This window comes from Bufo gargarizans, chromosome 5 (assembly GCF_014858855.1).
Source record: "Bufo gargarizans isolate SCDJY-AF-19 chromosome 5, ASM1485885v1, whole genome shotgun sequence".
Lineage (NCBI taxonomy): Eukaryota > Metazoa > Chordata > Amphibia > Anura > Bufonidae > Bufo > Bufo gargarizans.
This window is the reverse complement of record NC_058084.1, coordinates 159,824,055-159,851,460: the sequence shown is the minus strand read 5'-3', so window position 1 is coordinate 159,851,460 and position 27,406 is coordinate 159,824,055. Positions and strand designations below refer to the sequence as shown.

Genomic DNA, 27,406 nt, shown 5'->3' with positions numbered 1-27,406 from the left:
TAAAAAAAAAGAAAACTGTATAGTTCTGTATGCATCAGTCAGGGTTAACAATCCTGACTCTGCTCCTGTAGGAAGCTTAGTAATGGACTTAGGTCTGCCCCTATTTCAGAGTAGAGTGATTGTTACCTGAGGAAGTGAGAGGCTATATATGCTCACTCATTGGAGCTTTGCATCAAGAAAGCCATCTCTACTCTACAGTACTCCAGAGATGAAAGAAACAACTATCTGAATGGCCAAGCATTGGAGTCAGTCAGTAAGGTGTTCACTGAAGGCTGATAGAGACTTTACTGCAGTGAGAAGACACCCTTCCACATTTTGACACAGTTTGGCTAGCTGTATCTTAATCCTGTACCCCTCAGGCTGGAAGTTTGCAGGAACCTTATGGTCAGCTTTAGATTCTGCAGAGAGAGAGAGAATTTGGAGAGATAGAGGAAAGAAGTACTATAACCCCCATCTTCGCTTATATATCCATACATTGCTATCAGGGAAGATACGCACTGTGAATTGTTTGCAACTGTGTTTGATATTGTTGGATGTACTACAACTCCCAATCTGCACTTTAGTAAAGAGAAATGTATTTTCTACAACAGGCATGGTTACTGCACTTAAATCTCCTGCCTTTTACCCCTACAGCACTCATAACACTAATGCCACCCCAACTACCATCAGACAGGAGCCCCAACATCAGGATCTGAGGGAAGAAAGGGCATGTAGGCCTCGGTCACATTTCTGTTTTTCACAGACGTGTACTATCTGTATTTTCCACGGACAGCACACATCTGTTGATTAGAATGTGCTTGTTCACACATCAGTATTTTATTACTGACCATGGACTGATTTTGCTTGGACGTGAAATGGACACGGAAATGGGAACGAGGCCTGAACTGTTGCAGCCAGAATAACTACCCTTCGAATTCTCCGCTTCACTCCTCTTGGGCTGGTGGTAGCATCCATGTAAATGGAGAAAATAAGTGCCGATTGTTTCAAGCTAAAATATCTGCATTAGTAAAACAGCATTAGTTATTGTTGACAATAAATTTAATTTATTCAATTTTAAATATTTTACATATTTTTGCAAAGTCTAATACAATAATGGCAGACAATATAAATAGACAAAATCACCACAGAAAGTAGTAGAGAATTTCACTCCTGTGTTAATACTGTTCATTTGTTGTTTGTTTTATGATTAATTACATTCATAGGAGACGTCTGGATATCCTGGTTCCTAGTGCAATGGCTTTTACTGGGCCTAACCATCAATGACCACATGGCACTGTGACTAATGGTGACATATAGTACAGAATCTTTATGCATCACTGGATATATTCACTTGTGTATAAACAGGCCTCGATTTTATATAATTTTATTATTTCAAAACAGTTACTGCACCACTGCACTATGTAGTGCCCCTCCACCCCCCCCCCCCCCCATGTTAATTTAAAAAAAGCACTCACCTCCTCCATTTGCTCGCATTGCTGACTAGATGTGCAGGACAGGACCTGCGAGATGTCATCACGCTGGAGCGCAGGTCCTGTACTGAGTTTCCAGTCAGGAGGCATTCACTGCAGCACGAGCAAATGGAGTGAGTGCTTTTTTTATTTTATTTTTATTAACATGGGGGGGTAGGGGGACACTAATGGAGGTATTATTCTAACTGGGGGCACAAATGGGGGCATTCTTTTTCTTGGGGGGCACTAAAGGGGGCACTATTCTTCCTGGGGGCACACATGGGAGGGCATTATTTTTCCTGGGGGGGCACTAATGGGGGCATTATTATTCCTGGGGACACAAATGAGGGGCATGATTATTCCTGGGGGGCACTAATGGGGGCATTAATATTATTGGGAGCCACAGTATGATAGCGACTTAACACCCCTGTTAAGCCACCCCCACAACCACACCCCCTTTGGGTGTGGCTTAACTTGGCCGGTATTTTTTGTTGGGAAAAGTGGCAACCCTAGTGTAGCGCCACCTGCTGTTTTTTATTGTTTTTCTTATTTCTTTGTCCGAATCACTGAGAAGGCCTCACATGCTCAGTTTCACCCTTCAACTGCCTCCTGAGCTGTGATAGGAAGAGAACTTCAGCAGAAAAGACACTCCCTTGAGCTGTGAGCTCAATAAATCTAGCTGAGCAATGAGATCTCTGGATCCATGTGGGGTACAGGGCTGGTTCTAGCTTTGTTAGAAAGAGATTGTCAAGTACATGTATGTTTTTACATTAATTATGGGATAATGTTTAGAAGCAGTGTAGAATCAGTTCTATCCGGCTAGGGTGCTCAGTGAGCTCTGACACGCCTCCTCTTCCTGTAAACCGTTTTCTTTGTCTCTGTTGCTAAGAAAGGATCTTGCCTGACAACAGGCAGTGGACTGCATAGGTGGAAGTGAGACCCCTAGTGGCCATGACTTTACAGCGTTTTTTTTCATGTGGATGCAGCCTTATTTTTTAAAGGAAGTGAAGTTTTCTAATTACACCATTCTCTATTAAATGAAATGAAATTGTGTGAAAGTACAGTGACTCTTCAAAGCAGAACAAAGAGTTTGTAGCTATATAGTGAGAACAGCAACAAAGTGGTTCATGTCAACAAATCCTTGTAATCTTCATTTTTTTTGTTCACTACAGGCCACCAAGGTGTTGCCAAGGACCTAGTGAAATTTTTAGTGGCCAAGTATTGGGAATGAACAACACTCATTCCTGATCATTGCTCTGTATAGAGGTGCATCTGCTGGTTTGTTGGGTGGTCACATCTATTATGTGGCAGAAAAAAATTATTTTTAGTTGGCAGCACATTGCTGTATGTAAACATGAGATGCCAATGGAAACTGTATGGCAACAAATGATCATATTACCAATACTTTGTCCTCATACCAAAGATAATTGGCACATGTGAATGTGGGTAATGAGTGTTAAGTGACTTCACCAATGATCAAGGCTCATGACTAGCAGAGTATCTGTCCTTGTAAAAAGACCCTTACTGCAGCATATTTTTGTAGTTGTTACTACATAAAAATGTATTATGAGAACATCATATACCGAAACGATTGTGGAAAAATAATTTATAAGGTGTATTTACAGGGTTGGCATAATAAGATCTTAGGCACATGGTTGTATCATGGCTTCATTATTATTGTACGGAGCTGTAATAGGGCTTCAATAGAGGAACATGGGGCCTTACTGTACCTTTTTATGCCTGTGATGTCATGTGGAGGCATGCAGCTTGCTTGAACTTCACTCTGTTCTGGAGCTATGGCGCCTTACGGCGCATGCTAAGGTAGCAAACAGACAATGCACATCTCCATGAAGGCCTAAGTGCTATAGCATGTGTCTATGGCTGAAGGCCACCATTTAGAGGCCCTAATTTTACGCCATTTTTTACTTCAAGGTCTACTGATTCTCCTCGACTTCCAACTCTTACAAGACCCTTTACAAGGTCTCGTTGGGATCTCACCCTTCTTTGGATTTCTGCCACCGTTCCTTCTAGTAGCTTTGCTACAAAGCCTACACCAAATACTCTAAATAGGTCTGATGCTGCAAAAGCATACAAGAGAGGGTTAACGCAAGCACTAAAAAAGGCTAAAGCAGTAGCCCCAGCTCTGCTCTTTTTAGCAAGTATTGCCAGTTTATCAGATGTGCTTCCTGATGTCAGATTTGCCGTCACCTGAATTGCATTGACAACATGGTAAGGAAGCCAGAGTATTGCAAAAGTCACCAAAATTGCAGCTATCAGTTTCTCAATTCGTGATCTTTGTCCAAACCGGCTTGATTTTTTCAGCTTCCTTAATACCAACATATAGCTGAAACATACCAAGGGAAAGGGAACCAAGAAAGCCACCATTGTCTCAAAGGTGTAGTGGAAGATAGCCTCTCCGCGGCTGGCGTGACATGGCTCACAGATAGTTGCATTAATCTGTTGATTGTCAATGACCTCTCTGAAAGCAAAGGCTGGAAGAGCCAAGGCCCCTGCTAGCAGCCATATGGCTAAGAGAACCTTTGTTACCACTTCCCTTTTACGCAGTGACTGGGCCACATAAGGTCGGAAAACAGCTAAGAACCGGTCCATGCTCATTAAAGCGATAATGAAAATACTTGCAAACATATTAAGGCAGCAGAGATAATAGGCCACCTTACAGACACCTCTACCAAATATCCAGGTCTGTAAAGCTAAAAATGCTATAAAAAACGGAGTAAGAAGAAGGACTGTCCCATCAGCTATCGCCAAGTTAAGGATGAGTATGCAGGTTACAGATTTTTCTCTGCCTTTCATTTTCCATAAGATGCTCCAGATAATGAAGGCATTCCCAGGTAAACCCAAGGATGCTGCTAGACCCAGAAATATTGCTCCAGAGATGCGGGAAGCCTGGGAACTCAGGATTGTATCATTTCCATAACTGTTGACACAGATGTTCATTTTGAAATGGCTCCACCTATATTGGAATAAAGGAAAAATTATTATGGGAGAACATATTGTGCAGACATAGTAATGTTACTATGATATGAGTTCCAATTTTTATTACAATGTGTCTTAACCCGTTCTGCCCTGGCCATGCAAATCTGACATGTGTTACTTTATGTGGTAATAACTTTAAAACGCTTTTACTTATACAGGCCATTCTGAGATTGTTTTCTCGTTACATATCGGACTTCATGACAGTGGTAAAAATGAGTAAAAAAAACACATTTTTATTCATAAAAAAAATACAAAATTTACCAAATATTTTGAAAAATTAGCAAATTTCCAAATGTCAATTTCTCTACTTTTATAATAGATAGTAATACCTCCAAAAATAGTAATTACTTTACATTGCCCATATATCTACTTCATGTTTGGATCATTTTGAAAATTACATTTAATTTTTTGGGGTCGTTAGAAGACTTAGAAGCAAATCTTGAAATTTCAGTTGAGGTCTGAAGTCACTTTGTAAGGCTTACATAATAGAAACCACCCAAAAATGTAGGTTTAACTTTGTTAACCCTTTAGAATTAATGGAAAATGAAGATGAAATTTTAGAATTTCACTTTTTTTATCAATTTTTTCCAGTAGCAAAGCAAGGGTTAACAGCCCAAAAAAAAAACCTCAATATTTATTACCCTGATTCTGCGGTTTACAGAAACACCCCACATGTGATCGTAAACTTCTGTACGGACACACGGCAGGGCGCAGTAGGAAAGGGACGCCATATGGCAGATTTAGCTGAACTTGTTTTTAGATGCCATGCCCCATTTGAAGCCCCCCTGATGAACCCCTACAGTAGAAACTCAAAAAAGCTACCACATTTTGGAAACTAGGGGATAAGGTACCAGTTTTATTGGTACTATTTTTGGTACATATGATTTTTAATTGCTCTATATTACATTTTTTTGTGAGACAAGGTAACCAAAAAATGGATGTTTTGACACTGTTTTTATTTTTACAGCGTTTACCTGAGGGATTAGATCATGTGACTTTTTTATAGAGCAGATCATTACGGATGTGCCAATACCTAATATGTCTACTTATTTATTAAAGTTTTACACAATAATAGCATTTTTTAAACCGAAATAATGATATTTTAGTGTATCCATAGTCTGAGAGCCATAGCTTTTTTTTTTTTTTTTGACCGATTCTCTTAGGTAGGGTCTCATTTTTTGCGGGATGAGGTGACGGTCTGATTGGTACTATTTTGGGGGGCATACGCCTTTTTGATCACTTGCTGTTGCAATTTTTGCGATGTAATGTGACAAAAAATGCTTTTTTTTAAATATTTTTTTCTTTTTTTTTTTACGGTGCTCACCTGAGGGGTTAGGTCATGTGATATTTTTATAGAGCTGGTTGTTATGGACGTGGCGATACCTAATATGTATACTTTTTTATTTTTTTCACTTTAGCACAATAATAGCAGTTTTGAAGCAAAAAATAATCATATTTTAGTGTCTCCATTGTCTGAGAGTGATAGCTTACGTAGCTATCACTCTCAGACCCTTATGTAGGGTCTCATTTTTTGCAGGATAAGGTGATGGTCGGATTGCTACTATTTTGGGGGGCATATGCCTTTTTGATCACTTGCTGTTGCAATTTTTGTGATGTAATGTGACAAAAATGCCTTTTTTTACAGTTTTTTCTTTTTTTTCTGTGTTCATCTGAGGGGTTAGGTCATGTGATATTTTTATATAGCTGGTTGTTACGGACGTGGCGATATCTAATATGTATATATTTTTTTAAGTACTGTATTTTTCGCACTATAAGACGCACTTTTTCCTCCAAAAGTGGGGGGAAATAGCAGTGCGTCTTATGGGGCGAATGCTGCGACCGTGTATCAGCTGAAAGGGAGGAGGGGCTGGGGGCTGGCATCTGGTTCTGTAATTGCAGCGGGGCCCAGTGCAGTCACTGTATTCTACTACACCGATTTACAGCGATGCCGGCGGATACAGCATTGGCCCGGCTACACGGACTGCCGGGCCCCTGCAGTTATCGCTCTCACACCGCTCCAGTGCCCGTGCAATCACTATGACATACTATTACGTCAAATTGTGGGAACGCAGTGGTTCCCATGAAGTAGTATTACGTCATAGGTCGGGAAGGGGTTAAATATAGAGGCCATGTCATGCATACAGGGGCTGATTTGGCATTTCTGGTGCCCCAACCAAAGTTATGTATGGGGCCCCCTGTCACACCTTTAAGATCCACCCCATCAGCTTACTGAGCTAACAACGAAAAACTGTCATTAGGTTGCCAGTTATAAAAGTGTGTTCTGAAAATAAAGATGAGCAAGTTGATTCTAAATTAGTCAAATTTCTCTTGAAGTTCCCAAAACTTTGGGGTTCCTGCAAGTCTGAAACATTTTGACTCGATTTGGACAAATCAATCAAAATGGATTCAGCCATGTAACAAATCAGAAGACAGCACAGTAGGGCAGGGAAGATGGAGGATCACCCCCAGTATGCTGGCAGCCAGGCTTGCCTCTAATGCCCTGCAATCATTCTCAGCCGATTAGGAGGGACAATATTGAAATATGTCATGGGCACTATTGTGAGAGATGGGAATCCATTTTGTCTCTGAGTACAAAGGGTCTTGGTGGAAAAATACATGGCACTGTGGGAGATGGAGGTCAGTGTATTGAATGAAGCTAGCTTACAGGGCTAAATAAAAAAGGTTATATGCAGATAATAATAAGATGTGTGTGATAGCACACACACCCCTCCCCACAGTTTCCTGTTTAGCAGAGGTATCAGTCTGAGTCTCAGGAAGTGCGGGAAGGGGGGGGGGGGAGGAATGGAAACATACATATGGTCTTATGATATCTTGTAACCGCAAATGTCATGTTCCTCATATGATGGTTTCTTTTCTTTCTTTTTTTTTCTGTTTGAAGTCTACAGTATATTATTGTGAGCTTGTTTTTAAATTAAACAGATAACTTGATTCAGCCATTGTGTCTGTGTCAGTTTTCTCTGTGTGCACATAAAACTCTGCAGTCTAAATTTGGACCTCGACTAATGGCCAATGTGGGGCTCGACTAATGGACTCTTCCCCGGGGCATCGAAACCATGCGGAGGCTTGGGCAAGGACGCACAGATAACAAACAGCGCTGTAAAAGGTAAGAAACTTATTCTTGCAATTATCTGTGTCTCCTGTTGTCTGAAAATTAGCCTTCGAGGTTGAGGGGAATTATAAAAGTCTACTCACAGTCAAGCCTGTTTTATAGGTAAGAACCTTATGATTCCTATGATTGCTGGGTAATGAGACATGGACGTTGGAATTGACTGGGAAAAGTTTGGTCTTGTGCTGGGTATATGCATTAATGTAGCTGTTGTTATTTGAATTATATATTTATAAAATTACTGAGAATGCAATGAAAAAGAACCAGGAACCTTGAAACCCTATTAGACATTGTTGAGTAGGGGTAAAAACTTGTCCTAGGGGAATCTTGTTTTGTTTAGTATACACTAAGAGGGTGTAGTGAGGAAGTACTCACGGTATAAACAAGGGAAATACAGACGTCTGAATTGATATAGTTTTCTAATGAAGTAATTCTAGGCTAACAGCTATTCAAATGGGGAACTCAGGGAGTGTACCTAAGGAGTACAAGTCGGCAAAACAATTGGTGGAGAATATAGGAGGTAAAGAAGGTTTAAAGAATGTTGATAAAGTGTTGGAAAAAGCAGGTATGAAGTATGAGAATCTTAACCCTAGGAGTACTAGTACGGTCGCACCCTGAGTTAGGGAGGAAGCCCCGTGGAAGCTAGTCTGGAAAAGATTCAAAAGGACCCATGATGGGTGGATAAAGTATCATGAATGTGAAGAAGTAGTTGATACATAGTGTAGAGTGGCAGAACAGGTGTGTAAAGAAGGATGGAAATCTGTAGTGTATAAAGGGCGACTGTACTATCATACAAAGACGGAACTAAGACAGACTAACTGTGGTGAACAAGGTGACTGTCCTTCAGACCCCCATCGTGCCAAACCCTCACACTTTGTTGTCACAAGTACTGCACAATTCTACATGTTTCATTATTATTGATCTAGCTAATGCCTTCTCCAGTGTTCCCTTATACTCAGATTGCCAGTACTTGTTTGAATTTACATTTAAGGGCAATCAATATACCTGGACAGTGTGGACAGGGGGCACAGAATTCACCCACTCTGTACACCCAAGCCCTGCAGTCTGTATTAGGTAACTGGGAACCTCCTCAGACTGTGGTGCTGTTACAATATGTTGATGATTTGCTTCTTTGCGTAGAGTCTCGACCAGTGTGTGAGCAGGCTACTTTGTCCCTGCTGACATTTCTGGCAGACAATGGGTGCAAATCTTCTCGTGACAAACTACAGTATTGTATGTACTGATAATTTATTTGTCTGATCAGAAAGAAGAAATAAATAAATAAAGGGACACCCCGTGTTGAGGTTATTATGGACCTGGTGGGTCCCCAAGGTGGTCTGTGCGTAAGTGCTGACTAGGTGTACCAGAAGGATTATAATCCAAGGGAGGAGGATTCGGGTGTTAAAGTACCTTGTGAGCCAGACCCAAATCCTGGGATTGGATTGAGACAGACCATGGAGACCATACCCAGTAACTCCGGGGACCAAAAGAGAAAATAACAAGACAATGAGACTTGATGTGGGGCAACTATATCTCTTTTAATTTTCCTGCATCAGAAAGGGTGCAAAGCCTCAAAGCAGAAGCTGCAGTATTGTATAAACAAGGTTATATTTCTAGAACACTGCCTCTCCCATGGAGTTCGCCACCTAATCCCAGAAAGAAAGGCTGTTGAAAGGATACAAGTGGAAATGGGGGAGGGTAGTGGGAATAGTGAATTTTTGCAAGATTTGTTTGAAAAAGATACACATGACTGTGTGCAGTTAATGCAACAAGAAACATCTGGTTTTGATCATGTGCATGAGACCCCTTGATAACACTGATTTTGAGTATTTTGCAGATGGAAGCAGGTTTATGGGAGAGGATGGCAGGTTCCATACTGGATATGCAGTGGTCATACCACATGAGATAGTCATTGCTGAACTACTCCCTCCACAAATGTCTGCACAGGAGGCAGAGTTGAAATGAAGTGTAAATTGGCTCTGGGGAAGAAGGCGAACATCTACACAGATTCCATGTATGACTTTGGTATTGCACATGATTATTGACCAATATGGGGGGGGGGGGGCAGAGACTTTTTTTTACATCAGCAGGCCAGCCAATTAGGAACAAAGACTCTGTGTTTGAATTAATGAACTCTTTGTTATACCTGAAGAAGTTGCTATCATAAAGGTAAAGGCTCATACCAACCACATCACGACAGAGGCAAGAGGCAACAATCGGGCAGATAAGCCAGCCAAGCAAGCTGCACTCCAGCCATTGAATGCCAAAGCCACCCCGGTAAGAGCCTTGAAACACGTGGAAGTGTCCAGAGAGACTCTAATCAAGTTCTTTGAGCAAGCCTCACCTGAGGAAAAATACTTGTGGACTAAGCAAGGAGCTAGCCCTGATGGTGAGGGCCTGTTGAGAAATAAGGACAGCATGTGTCTTCCCCGCCCCATGTATCCAGCTATGGTACAGGAGGCCCATGGGCCTCTGTATCTGTCAAAAGGTGCCATGGTAACTGTGGTAAGTGCAGGGTGGATTGCCCCAGGGTTCTCCTCAACAGCTGCAAGGATGTATGGTCTGTGCATTGAACAATCCCGGCCAGGTGGTGAAGACTCCAAGCAAGAAAACCCCCAGGCCACTTTACCCGTTCCAGAGACTGCAGATAGATTATATACAGCTGCCTAAGGTAGATGTATATGAATTTGTTCTTGTGTGTGTTGGTCTCTTTTCAGGATGGCCAGAAGCCTTTCCCATAGCAAAAGCAAGTGCTAAGAAAACTGCAAAGAAACTGGTCAGTGAACTGATATGCAAGTATGGTGTTCCTGTGGTCATTGAGTCAAACAGAGGTTCTTATTTTACAGGAGAAGTTATGAGGGAGGTCATGCAGGCATTAGGGGTGACCCAAGCCTTTCACCATCCCCAAAGCAGTGGCCAAGTTGAGCGTCTGAATGCCACCTTGAAACTGAAGATCCAGAAACCCATGCAGGAGACTCGCCGACCCTGGCCAGAATGCCTACCCCTAGCATTGTATTCAGTCAGAACAACACCAAACAGAAAGACAGGATACTGTTTGGCAGTGCCCGTAGCTAGGGTTGTACTTCCCTCAACAGTTGCAGAAGAATAATGATAGTCTGACTAGTTATAAGCAGGCCCTCACAAAAAGGTAAGAAGACACGCATAAACAAGTGTTTGCTTCACTTCTAGATCCTGACTCAGTAGAAGGAACTCCCAGTCTGCAACCAGGTTACTGGGTGGTGATAAAGAGGCACGTGAGAAAAGGCCTGGATCCCAGATTTGATGGCATATGGACTTATGCAGTGCATTGAATCCAGATTTGATGGCATATGGACTTATGCAGTGCATTGAATGGAGCTTACAGGGTTAAAAAGAAAAGGTTATATGCAGATAATAATAAGATGTGTGTGTGATAGCACCCCCCACAGTTTCCTGTTTAGCAGAGGTATCAGTCTGAGGCTCAGGAAGTGCGAAGGGATGGGGGGAGGGGGAGGAATGGAAACAACATACGTATGGTCTTATGATATCTTGTAACCGCAAATGTCATGTCTTTTTCTGTTTGAAGCCTATATTATTGTGAGCTTGTCTTTAAATTGAACAGATTACTTGATTCAGCCATTGTGTCTGTGTCAGTTTTCTCTGCGTGCAATTTAAATTTGGACCCCGGCAATCATAGAGAAGGGCCGATTGCCCTAACACTATGCAGGGAAACATGTGCATTCTGAGCTTATACATTGAAGTCACAGGACACCTGGCAGAGAGACAGCAATGAAAGCGCATCTTTAGACACACGATACAGATAGTTTAGGGTCAGATGGGGAGAGTATTAGTGAAGGTACTAGCTTGGCCCAGTGTCAGGAACTGACCCAGTTTGCCATTGGTGTGCTGTCTTGTCCAGACTCCAGTGTATTGTCAGAGAGGGTATTCAACGTGGCAGGTAAAAGTTCTCCTGCAGAAGTGTGGAAAGCATTACATTTGTGAAAATAAATGAAGGCATGGCTCTGTGAGTATTTTCACACACCTCTGGCTGAAGCCACTGAATAGATCTGCCAAAGATCTTTGAGGACTGACTATGATCACTCAATGATACCACTGCCACAACTGCTACAGCCCATGCTGCCGGTACTACAACCCCTACACAGCCGCACATGTCCAGCCTTGTCAATCACCTTCCATACTATACTGCTAAGAGTGTAGCTACTTATTGCTGCCCCTGCTGCTAGTACTACTACCCCTACACAGCCGCACATCTCCAGCCTTGTCCATCACCTTCCATACTGTACTGCTACCAGTGCAGCTACTTATTGCTGCCCCTGCTGCTAGTACTACTACCCCTATACAGCCGCACATCTCCAGCCTTGTCCATCACCTTCCATACTATACTGCTACCAGTGCAGCTACTTATTGCTGCCCCTGCTGCTAGTACTACTACCCCTATACAGCCGCACATCTCCAGCCTTGTCCATCACCTTCCATACTGTACTGCTACCAGTGCAGCTACTTATTGCTGCCCCTGCTGCTAGTACTACTACCCCTATACAGCCGCACATCTCCAGCCTTGTCCATCACCTTCCATACTATACTGCTACCAGTGCAGCTACTTATTGCTGCCCCTGCTGCTAGTACTACTACCCCTATACAGCTGCACATCCAGGGCTGGTGCAAGGATTTTTGCCACCCTAGGCAAGAGGTAATTTTGCCGCCCCTTGACTCCGCCCATTGACCCCGCCATCTTTTTCGGCCACCTATCGCCACCACATACAGTGCCATTATGTAATTTGCCCCCACTAAGTAATACTGCCCCCACATACAGTGCCCTCCATTATGTAATTTGCCCCCACATACAGTAATATTGCCCCCACATACAGTGCCCTCCATTATGTAATTTGCCCCCCCAGTGCCCCCACATACAGTAATATTGCCCCCACATACAGTAATATTGCCCCCACATACAGTAATACTGCAACTGCCCCCACATACAGTAATACTGTCCCCACATACAGTAATATTGCCCCCACATACAGTAATACTGCAACTGCCCCCACATACAGTAATACTGTCCCCACATACAGTAATACTGTCCCCACATACAGTAATACTGCCCCCACATACAGTAATACTGCCCCCACATACAGTAATACTGTCCCCCAGTGCCCCCACATACAGTAATATTGCCCCCACATTGCCCCCAATACTGAACTGCCCCCACAGACAGTGCACAGAGTCAGACTCCATTATGTAATTTGAAATTGCCGCCAAAAAAAAAAAAACACCCCCACCCCCGTACATACTTGTGTCGCTCGATGTATGCCGGCGGCGGCAAAGGAACAGCCGAACAGGAGGAGGAGTCAAGAAGCCGGGCGGCGCAGGTCATTATTGCAGAGCAGGCGCAGCAGTCAGATGATGTCAGACATGGATCACAGGTAGGGGGCGTGGCGCGGGCGGCGGCTAGTAGGAAATTAGATGGATCTCGCAAGTAGGGGGCGTGGCATGGCGGCGGCGGCTAATAGAACTCGGGATTCGGACTCCAGAGCGCCGGCGCCCCCAGGCAGAGTGCGCTCTACGCGGTGGCCTACTCTGCTTATGGGTGGCGCCGGCCCTGTGCACATCTCCAGCCTTGTACATCACCTTCCATACTGTACTGCTACCAGTGCAGCTACTTATTGCTGCCCCTGCTACTAGTACTACTACCCCTACACAGCCGCACATGTCCAGCCTTGTCCATCACCTTCCATACTATACTGCTACCAGTGCAACTACTTATTGCTGCCCCTGCTACTAGTACTACTACCCCTATACAGCCGCACATCTCCAGCCTTGTCCATCACCTTCCATACTATACTGCTACCAGTGCAGCTACTTATTGCTGCCCCTGCTGCTAGTACTACTACCCCTATACAGCTGCACATCTCCAGCCTTGTCCATCACTTTCCATACTATACTGCTACCAGTGCAGCTACTTATTGCTCCCTCTGCTGCTAGTACTACTACCCCTATACAGCCGCACATCTCCAGCCTTGTCCATCACCTTCCATACTGTACTGCTACCAGTGCAGCTACTTATTGCTGCCCCTGCTGCTAGTACTACTACCCCTATACAGCCGCACATCTCCAGCCTTGTCCATCACCTTCCATACTATACTGCTACCAGTGCAACTACTTATTGCTGCCCCTGCTGCTAGTACTACTACCCCTATACAGCCGCACATCTCCAGCCTTGTCCATCACCTTCCATACTATACTGCTACCAGTGCAGCTACTTATTGCTGCCCCTGCTGCTAGTACTACTACCCCTATACAGCCGCACATCTCCAGCCTTGTCCATCACCTTCCATACTATACTGCTACCAGTGCAACTACTTATTGCTGCCCCTGCTGCTAGTACTACTACCCCTATACAGCCGCACATCTCCAGCCTTGTCCATCACCTTCCATACTGTACTGCTACCAGTGCAGCTACTTATTGCTCCCTCTGCTGCTAGTACTACTACCCCTACACAGCTGCACATCTCCAGCCTTGTCCATCACCTTCCATACTGTACTGCTACCAGTGCAGCTACTTATTGCTGCCCCTGCTGCTAGTACTACTACCCCTATACAGCTGCACATCTCCAGCCTTGTCCATCACCTTCCATACTGTACTGCTACCAGTTCAGCTAATTATTGCTCCCTCTGCTGCTAGTACTACTACCCCTATACAGCTGCACATCTCCTATCTTGCCAGTCAGATTCCATACTGTACTGCTACCAGTGCAGCTACTTATTGCTGCCCCTGCTGCTAGTACTACTACCCCTATACAGCCGCACATCTCCAGCCTTGTCCATCACCTTCCATACTATACTGCTACCAGTGCAGCTACTTATTGCTGCCCCTGCTGCTAGTACTACTACCCCTATACAGCCGCACATCTCCAGCCTTGTCCATCACCTTCCATACTATACTGCTACCAGTGCAGCTACTTATTGCTGCCCCTGCTGCTAGTACTACTCCCCCTATACAGCTGCACATCTCCTATCTTGCCAGTCAGATTCCATACTGTACTGCTGCAGCTACTACTGCCCTTGCTGCCGCTACTACACCTAAACAACCACACATCTCCTGTACACTTATACACACAATGCTATCAATCACTGACAACCCCTCCTCCCTGTACAAATGGGTTTTAACTGGGCTTCATAAATACAAATATATAAATGTATAAACTACAAGTTTTACTGAATCTTTTCCCAAAAAACAATATATCAATCTGCTCAGCTTCTTCTGCTCTCTAACATGCTTTCTGATTGCATTGTGTTTTGTGGTTACAGGTCCTCTTTAAGTGGCTTGAAAGGGGTCAGATATAATCATTGGAGATCACGGAGTGCCATATGAGTTTTTAGGGCAATTTCAGCACTTTCAATTCAGGTCAAATTTTGGCTACTTTCACACTCGCGTTTTGTGCGGATCCGTCATGGACGGATCTGTCATGGGCGGATCCGTTCAGATAATACAACCGTCTGCATCCATTCAGAATGGATCCGTTTGTATTATCTTTAACATAGCCAAGACGGATCCGTCTTGAACACCATTGAAAGTCAATGGGGGACGGATCCGTTTACTATTGTGCCAGATCGTGTCAGTGAAAATGGATCTGTCCCCATTGACTTACATTGTGTGCCAGGATCCGTTTGGCTCAGTTTCATCAGACGGACACCAAAACGCTGCATCTCCAAAGTGGAATGGTGACTGATCGGAGGCAAACTGATGCATTCTGAGCGGATCCTTTTCCATTCAGAATACATTACGGCAAAACTGATCCGTTTTGGAACGGTTGTGAGAGCCCTGAACGGATCTCAAAAACGAAAAGCCAAAACATCAGTGTTAAAATAGCCTTATTCATATCCAAATCGAATCTCCAGTTTGGACCCAAAATGAATGTCAAGACATTTGGTCATATCTACCTGCCATGCATACATAAGTATACACACTGCTGTGGAAAGTGTTGCAATAGACTGGTGATATAACTTTATCACCCCTGTGAGCATTAGTTGTCATGCTTTGCTAGAAACATAGCCATATTTCTATAAACTGCCATAAATTGTGTAGTACACCTGGATGGTAAACGCAACAATAATATAATGCCCATTTTGAACCATCTGAATGGTGTGTACACAATTACTGTATATTTTCTGTTCTGAATGGGAAGCCCACCGCTTCTAATGTGAAAAATGCCATGCATTTCAAGAGGTTTGTTATTTTGTGACATTTTGCAAGGACATTTTTCCATTCTGAGGGCATGCAGCATATTGATAACAGGGCTAATTTGCTGACCACAAAAAAAAAAAAAAAATATTGAAACAGGACAAAAAAAATCAAACAGCTATGCTTGTAGACTCTACTAGAATTTAAAGTAACATTTAGATGTAATGTTTTTTGAACAAAAAAGTGCAGAATAAAGAAATTGTGAAATAGCTCTAAGTACAGAAAATAAACAAAATTCTGAATTTTGCTCTCACGCCACAGATTCTGCAAGACATTAAAGAAACAATTTTAACCCTCTGTTTGCAATTTTGTGTGCAGATTAGCCCATATGAGTCCCATCTGTACACAGTTCTTGCCACAAATCAGTACAGAGCAGTACTGGCTGCCAGATGCCTTAGGCTAGGTCTACACGACGACATTTGTCGCGCTACAAAAAGTCGCACGACAGATAGGGCGCAACAGTTGTCGCGCGACATTTTGTTGCATCAATGTCGCGCGACAATTTTTATAATGGCAGTCTATGGTGTCGCACTGCAACATGCGACATGTTGCGACTGCGACGCGACAGTCGCAGAAGAATGGATTTTCTGCGACTGTCGCGTCGCAGTCGCAGCATGTCGCATGTTGCAGTGCGACACCATAGACTGCCATTATAAAAATTGTCGCGCGACATTGGTGCAACAAAATGTCGCGCGACAAATGTCGTCGTGTAGACCTAGCCTTAGACGCAGCTCACAATAAAGACAATGGTGTATGGAGACTTATCTTCTGAGGATGCTTCATATTAAAAAGCTTCTTAGCTAGTATCAGTCAATCCAGAGACCCATCTACAAACAGCACCATATCCACCATTTGCAGTTTATTAGTACAGATTAGAGTACAGGCTGGTTGTATGAGATGCCTAAGAGCATCTATGTAATAGGGTCCATTCACACGTCCGCAAAATGGATCCGCATCCGTTCCGCAATTTTGCGGAACGGGTGCAGACCCATTCATTTTCAATGGGGCCGGAATGTGCTGTCCGCATCCACATTTGCGGATCCGCACTTCCGCATCCGTGCTTCTGTTTCCGCCAAAAAATAGAACATGTCCTATTCTTGTCCGCAATTGCGGACAAGAACAGGCATATTCTATTGGTGTTGGCAATGTGCGGTCCGCAAAATGCGGAATGCACATTGCCGCTTTCCGTGTTTTGCGGATCCGTGGCTCCGTGTATCCGCAAAACAGGTTGCGGATGTGTGAATGGAGCTTAAGGGTCCATTCACACATCCGTGTGTGTTTTGTGGATCCACGGACCTGCAAAACACGGACACCGGCAATGTGTGTTCTGTATTTTGCGGACTGCACATCGCTGGCACTAGTAGAATATGCCTATTCTTGTCGGCAATTGTGGACAAGAATAGAGCATGTTCTATTTTTTGGGGGAACGGAAATGCGGACCCAGAAGTGCAGGTCCGCATTTCCAGATCAGGGCAGCACATTGTGCGGCCCCATAGAAATAAATGGGTCCGCAATTTGCGGAACGGAATTGCGGATGTGTGAATTGAGCCTAAGGCGTCTGAGTGAAAACAGAGCTGTCTACAGGTGGGTCTCTCAGATTTAACTGCTATGAACTAATTAGCATATTTTTCCATGGAGCTTTGATTGAAAATAAGTCTCCATACACTTCTGATCTCAGTGGACCGCATGTATCAATGACAGGACTTTTAGCTGCACAGAGTAAAGGTGCATATATAGTACATGCTGCATACTTACCGGTACAAAAGTTAAAGGGGTTGTGCAGTGCATTTATATTGATGACCTATCCCAAGGATAGGTCATCAATATCACATTGGCAGGTGTCTGACATCTGGCATCCCCGCCAATTAGCTGCTTGAAGGGGATACAGCGCTTGTACGAGCACTGATTCCTCTTCAAGAGTACCCATTGGTCGTCTTGCTTACAGCGGCGACACAGCATAATTACAAGTGCTCGTCCCATTCAAGTTCAAGTTCAATCTATGAAACTGCGCTGCTGCTGCTGCAAGCGAGACAACACAAACAGCTGATCGGCATGCATGCTTTGATTCGGACTCCTGCCAATCTGATATTGATGACCTGTCCTGAAGATAAATCCCCTGCACAACTCCCTTAGGCCTCATGCACACGGCCGTTGTGCGCATTGTAGACAGCAGCCACAAAGGATCCAGACCCACTCAACTTGAAAGGGTCCGAGATCCGTCCGCTCCGTAAAAAAATTGAACAAGTTCTATTTTTTTGCAGTGCGGAGGCATGGACAGAAACAGCATGGAAACATGCTGTAGTGCTTCCGTGGAGTCCCGTGCCTCTGTTTCGCACCGCAACTCCAGATTACGGACCCATTCCAGTGAATGGGTCCGCATCCTTGATGCAGGGAGCACACGGCCGTTGCTCGAATATTGCAGACCCGCTGTTTGCCGTAATATGGGCCATGGCCGGCAACAGCCGTGTGCATTAAGCCTTAGGCCTCTTTCACACGACCGTTTTTTTTTTCCGTTTTGCGGGCCGTTTTTTGCGGTCCGTATACGGTCCGTATACGGAACCATTCATGTCAATGGTTCCGCAAAAAAAACAGAATGTACTCCGTGTGCATTCCGTTTCCGTATTTCCGTTTTTCCGTTCCGTTTAAAGATAGAACATGTCCTATATTTGGTTGCAAATCACGTTCCGTGGCTCCATTAAAGTCTATGGGTCCGCAAAAAAACGGAATGCATACGGAAATGCATCCGTATGTCTTCCGTATCCGTTCCGTTTTTTGCGGAACCATCTATTGAAAAAGTTATGCCCAGCCCAATTTTTTATATGAAATTACTGTATACTGTATTTGCCATACGGAAAAACGGAACGGAACAACGGAACGGAAACGGAACCACAACGGAAGCAAAAAACGGAACAACGGATCCGTGAAAAACGGACCGCAAAACACTGAAATGGACATACTGTCGTGTGAAAGAGGCCTAAATGTGCAAAACACTGATGAGCATCTACCCATGCTCCTATCATGCATAAATAGGCATTTTAGTGTTCTACACCTGTTACAGACACAGGGCGTACAGGTACACTCTGATGTCCTGGTACTTAAAGAAACACAGCGTGTACCTGTACGCCCTGTGTATTTCCGATCACCGCCGTGCGGCGGGCGGTGATCAGAACTGGGTGCCTGCTGAAATTAATCAGCAGGCACCCTGGGTCAATGCCGAGGGGGTCCTGTGACCCCCCTCCCGTATTGGCGATCGCTGCAGATTAAGCCCTTCTATGCCGCTAACGCAGCATAGAAGGGGTTTGTGTTTGAGGGAGCGCATAGAGTCCCCGTATTGGGGGAAACAAAAAGTGTAATAGCAAGCAATCAAAAAGTCATACGCACCCCAAAATAGTGCCAATCAAACCGTCATTTCATCCCGCAAAATTCTCAGAAGGCAGCCCGATGCCATGCAGAGGCTGCCCAATGCCTTGCACGGCATCAGGACCTGCCTTCTACAGGAGCCGAGGAGATCCAGCCTTACATCACAAAAAGTGCAACACCAAGTGATCAAAAAGGCGTATGCCCCCCAAAATAGTACCAATCATCCTGCAAAAAATGAGCCCCTACCTAAACCAATTGCCCAAAAAATAAAAAAACTGTGGCTCAGAATATGGAGACACTAAAACATATTTTTTTTGGTTTAAAAAATGCTGGTATTGTGTAAAACCTAAGTAAATAAAAAAAGGATACATATTAGGTATCCCCGCGTCCGCAAGAACCTGCTCTATAAAAATATCACATGACCTAACCCCTCAAGTGAACACCATTAAAAAAAAAAGCGGTGTAAAAAAGCCATTTTTTGTCACCTTACATTACAAAAAGTGTAATAGCAAGAGATCAAAAAGTCATACACACCTCAAAATAGTGGCAATCAGACCATCATTTCATCTCGCAAAATTCATACCCTATCCTAGATAAATCGCCCAAAAACGGAAAAAAACTATGGCTCTCAGACTATGGAGACACTAAAACATGATTTTTTTTGTTTCAAAAATGAAATCATTGTGTAAAACATAAATAAAAAAAGTTGACATATTAGGTATCGACGCGTCCATAAGAACCTTCTCTATAAAAATATCACATGACCTAACCCCTCAGGTGAATACCGTAAAAAAAACAAAAAACGGTGCCAAAACAGCTATTTCTTGTTACCTTGAATCACAAAAAGTGTAGTATAGAGCAACCAAAAATCATATATACCCTAAAATAGTTCCACAAAAACTGCCACCCTATCCCGTAGTTTCCAAAATAGGGTCACTTTTTTGGAGTTTCTACTCTAGGGGTGCATCAGGCGGGCTTCAAATGGGACATGGTGTCAAAAAAACAGTCCAGCAAAATCTGCCTTCCAAAAACCATATGGCATTCCTTTCCTTCTGCGCCCTGCCGTGTGCCCGTATAGCAGTTTACGCCACATATGGGGTGTTTCTGTAAACTACAGAATCAAGGCCATAAATATTGAGTTTTGTTTGGCTGTTAACCCTTGCTTTGTAACTCTATTTTCCATCAATTCTTGTGGAACACCTAAAGGGTTAACAAAGTTTGTAAAATCAGTTTTGAATACATGGGTGGTTTCTATTATGTAAGCCTCACAAAGTGACTTCAGACCTGAACTGGTCCTGAAAAAGTGGGTTTTAGAAATTTTCTGAAAAATTTCAAGATTTGCTTCTAAACATCTAAGCCTTGTAATTTCCCCAAAGAATAAAATGCCTTTTCCAAAATGATCCAAACATGAAGTAGACATATGGGGAATGTAAAATAATAAAAATGTTGTGAGTTATTACTATCTATTATAAAAGTAGAGAAATAGAAATTTGTAAATTTGCCACATTTTTCCAAATCTTTGGTAAATTTGGCATTTTTTTAATAAATAAAATTTTTTGTTTTTCACTCCATATTACCAGTGTCTTGAAGTACAATATGTGGCGAAAAAACAATCTCAGAATGGCCTGGATAAGTAAAAGTGTTTTAAAGTTATTACCACATAAAGTGACACACAGATTTGCAAAAAATGGCCTGGTCCTTAAGGTGAAATATGGCCATGTCCTTAAGGGGTTAATAAGGTTTATTCAAGATGTCCTTCAGTATATTTGTGTTTTAACCTGGTATCGTTAAGTAGGGCTTTTTTTTCTCAGTGATAGTCATTTTTAATTTTCAGTAAACTGCTTCTGTTCTGGAATCCTATGGTAGGCAGAAGGCCAAGTAACATAATGATGTCGAGAAAAAAATTCTGCTATATTATGGGAGCTTAGCTGAATTGTTAGGTTACTGTAAATTCATGTGAAACAGTCTCCCCCCCAATAAATAAATAAATAAATAAAAATAAAAATGAGGTTATTGAACAGAAATTCAACAACTCTGTGTGAATATTCCCTTGGGCTGTGATTGACAACAAGTCTGCTTTGAGTAGCAGAATTGTAAATGCAGCTCTGGACTAAAATAGTGTTGTATCCCCAGGTCCAGAACAAGAGAACAAGATACAGGAGCTGTCAAAAATGAAAGGTGGAATCTGATTGGCTGCTATGCGAAACTAAGCCACTTCTACTTTATGCCAGTTTGATAAATGACCCCAAATGTATTTGTAAAGTGATTGAACTGTACTAATTCTATTTGTGAAAAGAAAATGGTGGGTAAAGAGGCGATACCCTTTATGGCAAGAAAAAGTAAGGGGCGCTGAGTCAGGAGTCCTAGGAGGGTTTGTTTCAGCAATCCCTTTTAAGTACAAGACCATTTTAAAAATTCTCAGCATTCCATAGCTATTTTTTTTAATCTATTTTTGCATCAGCGCAGTAATATGAGCTCTAGTGGTTAATCCGAGGACAACATGTATTGTCTACATTTGGCATTTTGGGGCATGTGTCTTTTTTTAAATTTTTTTAATGATTTACTTATTTTTTATGTTGACCTTAAAAAACTGTATGCGTTTCTTTTACACATTGCGATGGTTATGGGGACGCTAAATATATTAGGTTTTATTAAAGTTGCACTACCCACACATTCTCCTTGATGAAGGTGCATCAGCTACCTGAGTACAAGAAGAGTTAATACTTGTGATATACTGCAAACTGTAATAAAGCATTTAGTCAAACCTACATCGACAGTTTATGCTATTTCCGAAGCTAAAGCTGGGACATGGTGAAGAGGACAGGGCATAACCAATATTTTAGATGCTACTTTACCTCCATAGCAATATCAGCTATAGTATGCCATAAGAGGGGCATCTATTATGCTTCATTTAAAGCAGGCATTTCCAAACTGCGGCCCTCCAGCTGCTGCAAAACTACAACTCCCAGCATGCCTGGATTGTTTACAGCTATTAGGGCATGCTGGGAATTGTAGTTTTGCAACAGCTGGAGGGCCGCAGTTTAGACATGCCTGATTTAAAGCAATAACCAGTGCTCCATAGCATGAAAACCACAGTGCCTCCATAACGCACACAACGCCCAAACAATTATCTTCTCCATGCTCCTTTATTGATGTAACCACCTCAAGCATGACGTTAGCAGCCATTCAGCACAATCTCACACATTCACTGCAATACGAACACCGTTGTATACACGACGCCTTAAGATAGTTTCACACTAGCGCTTAATATCCATCAGGCTTTTTTGTCAGGATTTTCGTCCTGCCGATTCTCAGCATATTTGCTGGATTGCGGTCGGATCACTGCCGGTCTGGATTATAGTTAATGGGACCGGACGGAGACACTTTAGCTTCCGGCAGCCTGACGGATATTAGTGAAACTAGCCTTAGTCTTCCCTAGCAATTCTGCCAGGAGGAAACATCCTGTGCCTCCGGGACAGGACCAGCAATCTTTGACTGTCCTGTTGAATCGGGGATGCATATGGGCAATGTACTAGTGCAGACATGAGAAGATTTACAATAGCGACTGACTGTTCCCTTTAACAACATTACTCTTATGGCATTGTATATCTAGGGTGATTTATAGATGGCAAATCAATGTTGGCAATAGTGTTACCATCCTTTTTTAGAACCCCCCGCAGAAAAATAGCTAAACAGAATTTGTAATATTATACCTGATCTCTCTTTCTCCCCCAACGACCTATTCTTATGTAATAATATAACTGATCTCTCCCCCAACGACCTATTCTTATGTAATAATATACCTGATCTCTCTTTCTCCCCCAACGACCTATTCTTATGTAATAATATACCTGATCTCTCTTTCTCCCCCAACGACCTATTCTTACATGGGATTATAGTTATTTGTTTTAAGTGGTCCTAATGAAGTATATAGGATTTATCAGACTTGCCAGAATTTTTATATTAATCATCCCCAGTGATACTTTGCAGCTAAACATGAGCATCTATCTGATCACATACTACTGTGGTGTTAGACTCTGATGGACTGCATCTCCAGCTTCTCACAAATTGACAAATGTGGACAGGATTTATATATATTTTTTTTTACTTTTTTCTCTCTCTCTTAAAGGTGTATCACCTTGCTCCCACCGAGGTGAGGCAGCCAGAGGTGGTGGACTATGCAAATAGTTGAAAGAGTTGTGCTATTCAGTTGTTTCCATACTTCTGACCACCTCTGGCCACCACATCCAGGCAGGAGGTTAGTGGACCTATGTGAGATAGGAATGCAACTTTAACTAATAAGTTATAACGTATCCATTTGTTACTGAGCAGAAGAACTTGGAGAGTCATTTAAAGATTTAATTATATTATTACGTATAATGAAACTTTGCTAGGATTGGCAAGCTGAATCTTTCCCCATTATATACAGTAGATCATACGGTATACATTTTTTAGCCATGTGTAATAACTTACCTGGAGTTAGAGTAGACTCAGTCTAGCAAGAGCCTGCGTTCTTCCCTGTGAGCTTTCCTGTCACTGTAACACGGAACATCATGTGGACACAAGGTTAGACATGGAAATGAGATACAAGACAACATGTCACTTATACTAGTGATGAAACTTACTTTTAGTGCATGAGCAAGCTGTTCATTTTACTGTCTGAGTCATATTTCATTGTTTCCCTGTGTTCCAGTATCTCCGTCTTGGTACGTTTCCCATGAGTTCCTCCCTTGGTCTTGGACCATCCTTCCACTCTCCAGTTGAGACATGCTTCTTAAGTGTCACGCCCAACTCATGCTTAGACAGCATGGAGAGGAATGTTTCCACTCGCTTTTCCCAGCAAACAAGTTTCAAATTCAGCCTGGGGTATATTACAGAAACAGAAAAAAATGTGTTTTCCCTTGACATGTGTTTTTTTCTAATTTGCTTTTGTTAAAATTCCAGCATTTATTTGTATTACAGTTTATGACATTTTCTTCTTAGTTCCTGGCCCACCCCTTATCTATGTCACAGACCAGTGATCGGATGGCTGAATGACGTTGATAAAGTAAAATACTTTTAATAGAACTTTGCAGAGGATACTGGTCACAAAACCTCTTTCCCGTCAGCCTTCTTACGAGTCCTTTTTCTTCTCTCAGAAATGAGTTCACAAGTTGTAGTCTATTATTACCCGGGAACTGGACATTCTAAAACGTGCTATGGATGCAGGGTGATTTCATGGAAAATGTTAGCAGTCTGACAAAGTAGACATTGCATCAGAAGCTACTTTACTATTGCATTAGAAGTGCACATTCTTGTTAGCAATTACTTTACGTACAGATGTAGCCGAGTTTAGTGTGCCATATGACACAGCATGTGGCTTTACAAAACCTAGCAAGTAAATCTAATGCATTATTGTGCAAGACCAGATGATACATTCAGATATATTTCATAGAGTCAAGCCCAGGTATGATATTTAACATACAAGGTATATTATAAATACTGTACGATGGTGCAGGATAAGGGTTCATAATAAAACTGCTTTAAGGTCTAGTGCCTTCTGTGTTTTTTATGCTTTTATTGCCAATAATAGTCAGCCACTGAGACATCCTGTGATATGGGTGATGTATCTTCCAGGGTAATGTATGAGAACATTAGTCAACAACAACAAACATTTGTAATGCGCTTTTCTCACCAGGGACTCAAAGTACAGTCCAGGAGCAGACAAGTAGTTCACGATGATACCATGTGAGGAAGTTCTTGAAGCAAATTATTTGTCCTCAAATGTCAAACCGAATAGGTGCATTTTAAGTCATGTTTTAAGAGTCCAGTGATGATATCTTTCTTAATGACCTAGGTAGTGTGTTCCATAGAGTGAGGGCTGCATGACAGAAGGCTCTGGTTCCCGAAGTTTAGTGGTGGATCTGGGCTATGGACAGGTTAGGCATATTTGGTCTATCAGATGACCAAATAATTGCCGTTATTGTTAAGTGGAGGTGAAGCACTGCATTCACATGAGGCGATCACCTTCATAGTATGAAGACTTACAGAATCATTGCTCCTGGGCAGCAGAACAATGACTGAGGTGTCTGCACCACATGTAATGTTTGCATCTATTGTGTTATTTTGTGCATTATTCATAGTGCATTAATTTCTGTGATTTTCTTTTATAAATGTAGCCATCCACATCCGCATATTCATTTATTACATTCTGCAGGATGTTTTTTTTTATCTTTTTTTCTGTGATTTTTGTTTAGTTTGTAGTATACACTTAAAGCAGTGGCACCTTCAAGTGTGAATGCGCTCCTATTATCTGGGGAGTCGCATTCTTGTGCACTTTTGCCCTTCCTATCCCATAGGCGATCTTGATTAGGTGGTACATATAGGTGTGTGTGCTACTCCTCTCATTGGTTGCTGGTGCACACAGAGGTAACCAGGAGCCAGGGCTGCCATCAGAAATTTTGGGGCCCCTTACACAGCTCAAGGCCTGGGCCCCCCCTCCTACCCCGCCCCTTTAGAATCCGTCCTGACTCCACCTCCCCTCCACCCCCAAGGACCTACCCCCAATTTCATAATTTTTTTACAACTACAAAGACAGTAAAAAGTGATAATCAGTGATTTCAGTAAGGAAATCATTTTTGACCAAATAATATGAAGCCTGCTACCACGACAAGGTAGACTCTTATAAGCAGGACCCTCCACTAACACTAACTACACTACCTGTTCTAATCTGCCCTAGCAATCTTCCCCTGGCACATCAAAAAAAAAAAGCACAAGGTTTATTGTTACAGTGTTATGGGGGATCTGTGGATGACGTACTGTTATGGGGGGAATCTGTGGAGGACTTACTCTTATGGAGGGAATATGTGGATGACACACTGTTATGGGGGAATCTGTGGATGACACACTGTTATGGGGGAATCTGTGGATGACACACTGTTATGGGGGAATCTGTGGATGACACTGTTATGGGGGAATCTGTGGATGACACTGTTATGGGGGAATCTGTGGATGACACACTGTTATGGGGGATCTGTGGATAACACACTTATGGGGGATCTGTGGATGACACACTGTTATGGGGGAATCTGTGGATGACAAACTGTTATGGGGGAATCTGTGGATGACACAGTGTTATGGGGGAATCTGTGGATGACACACTGTTATGGGGGAATCTGTGGATGACACACTGTTATGGGGGAATCTGTGGATGACACACTGTTATGGGGGAATCTGTGGATGACACACTGTTATGGGGGAATCTGTGGATGACACACTGTTATGGGGGAATCTGTGGATGACACACTGTTATGGGGGATCTGTGGATGACACACTGTTATGGGGGATCTGTGGATGACACACTGTTATGGGGGATCTGTGGATGACACACTGTTATGAGGGATCTGTGGATGACAGACTGTTATGGGGGGGATCTGTGGATGACACACTGTTATGGGGGAATCTGTGGATGACACACTGTTATGGGGGATCTGTGGATGACACACTGTTATGGGGGATCTGTGGATAACACACTTATGGGGGATCTGTGGATGACACACTGTTATGGGGGAATCTGTGGATGACAAACTGTTATGGGGGAATCTGTGGATGACACACTGTTATGGGGGAATCTGTGGATGACACACTGTTATGGGGGAATCTGTGGATGACACACTGTTATGGGGGAATCTGTGGATGACACACTGTTATGGGGGAATCTGTGGATGACACACTGTTATGGGGGAATCTGTGGATGACACACTGTTATGGGGGAATCTGTGGATGACACACTGTTATGGGGGAATCTGTGGATGACACACTGTTATGGGGGAATCTGTGGATGACACACTGTTATGGGGGAATCTGTGGATGACACACTGTTATGGGGGAATCTGTGGATGACACACTGTTATGGGGGAATCTGTGGATGACACACTGTTATGGGGGAATCTGTGGATGACACACTGTTATGGGGGAATCTGTGGATGACACACTGTTATGGGGGAATCTGTGGATGACACACTGTTATGGGGGAATCTGTGGATGACACACTGTTATGGGGGAATCTGTGGATGACACACTGTTATGGGGGAATCTGTGGATGACACACTGTTATGGGGGAATCTGTGGATGACACACTGTTATGGGGGATCTGTGGATGACACACTGTTATGGGGGATCTGTGGATGACACACTGTTATGGGGGAATCTGTGGATGACGCACTGTTATGGGGATCTGTAGATGACACACTG

General features: G+C 43.0%; 1 protein-coding gene across 1 annotated transcript; it reads right to left on the bottom strand.

The window, feature by feature from the left end:
• Positions 1 to 1,026: 1,026 nt before the first annotated feature.
• LOC122938391 (leukotriene B4 receptor 2-like) lies at positions 1,027 to 23,889 on the bottom strand. Its single transcript, XM_044293860.1, has 3 exons — positions 23,800 to 23,889; positions 23,648 to 23,710; positions 1,027 to 4,422 (listed from the first exon to the last, which is right to left on the bottom strand). The coding sequence occupies exon 3, from the start codon at positions 4,404 to 4,406 to the stop codon at positions 3,324 to 3,326; it is 1,083 nt and encodes a 360-aa protein (XP_044149795.1). The 5' UTR covers positions 4,407 to 4,422; positions 23,648 to 23,710; positions 23,800 to 23,889; the 3' UTR covers positions 1,027 to 3,323.
• Between the last annotated feature and the right edge of the window lie 3,517 nt (positions 23,890 to 27,406).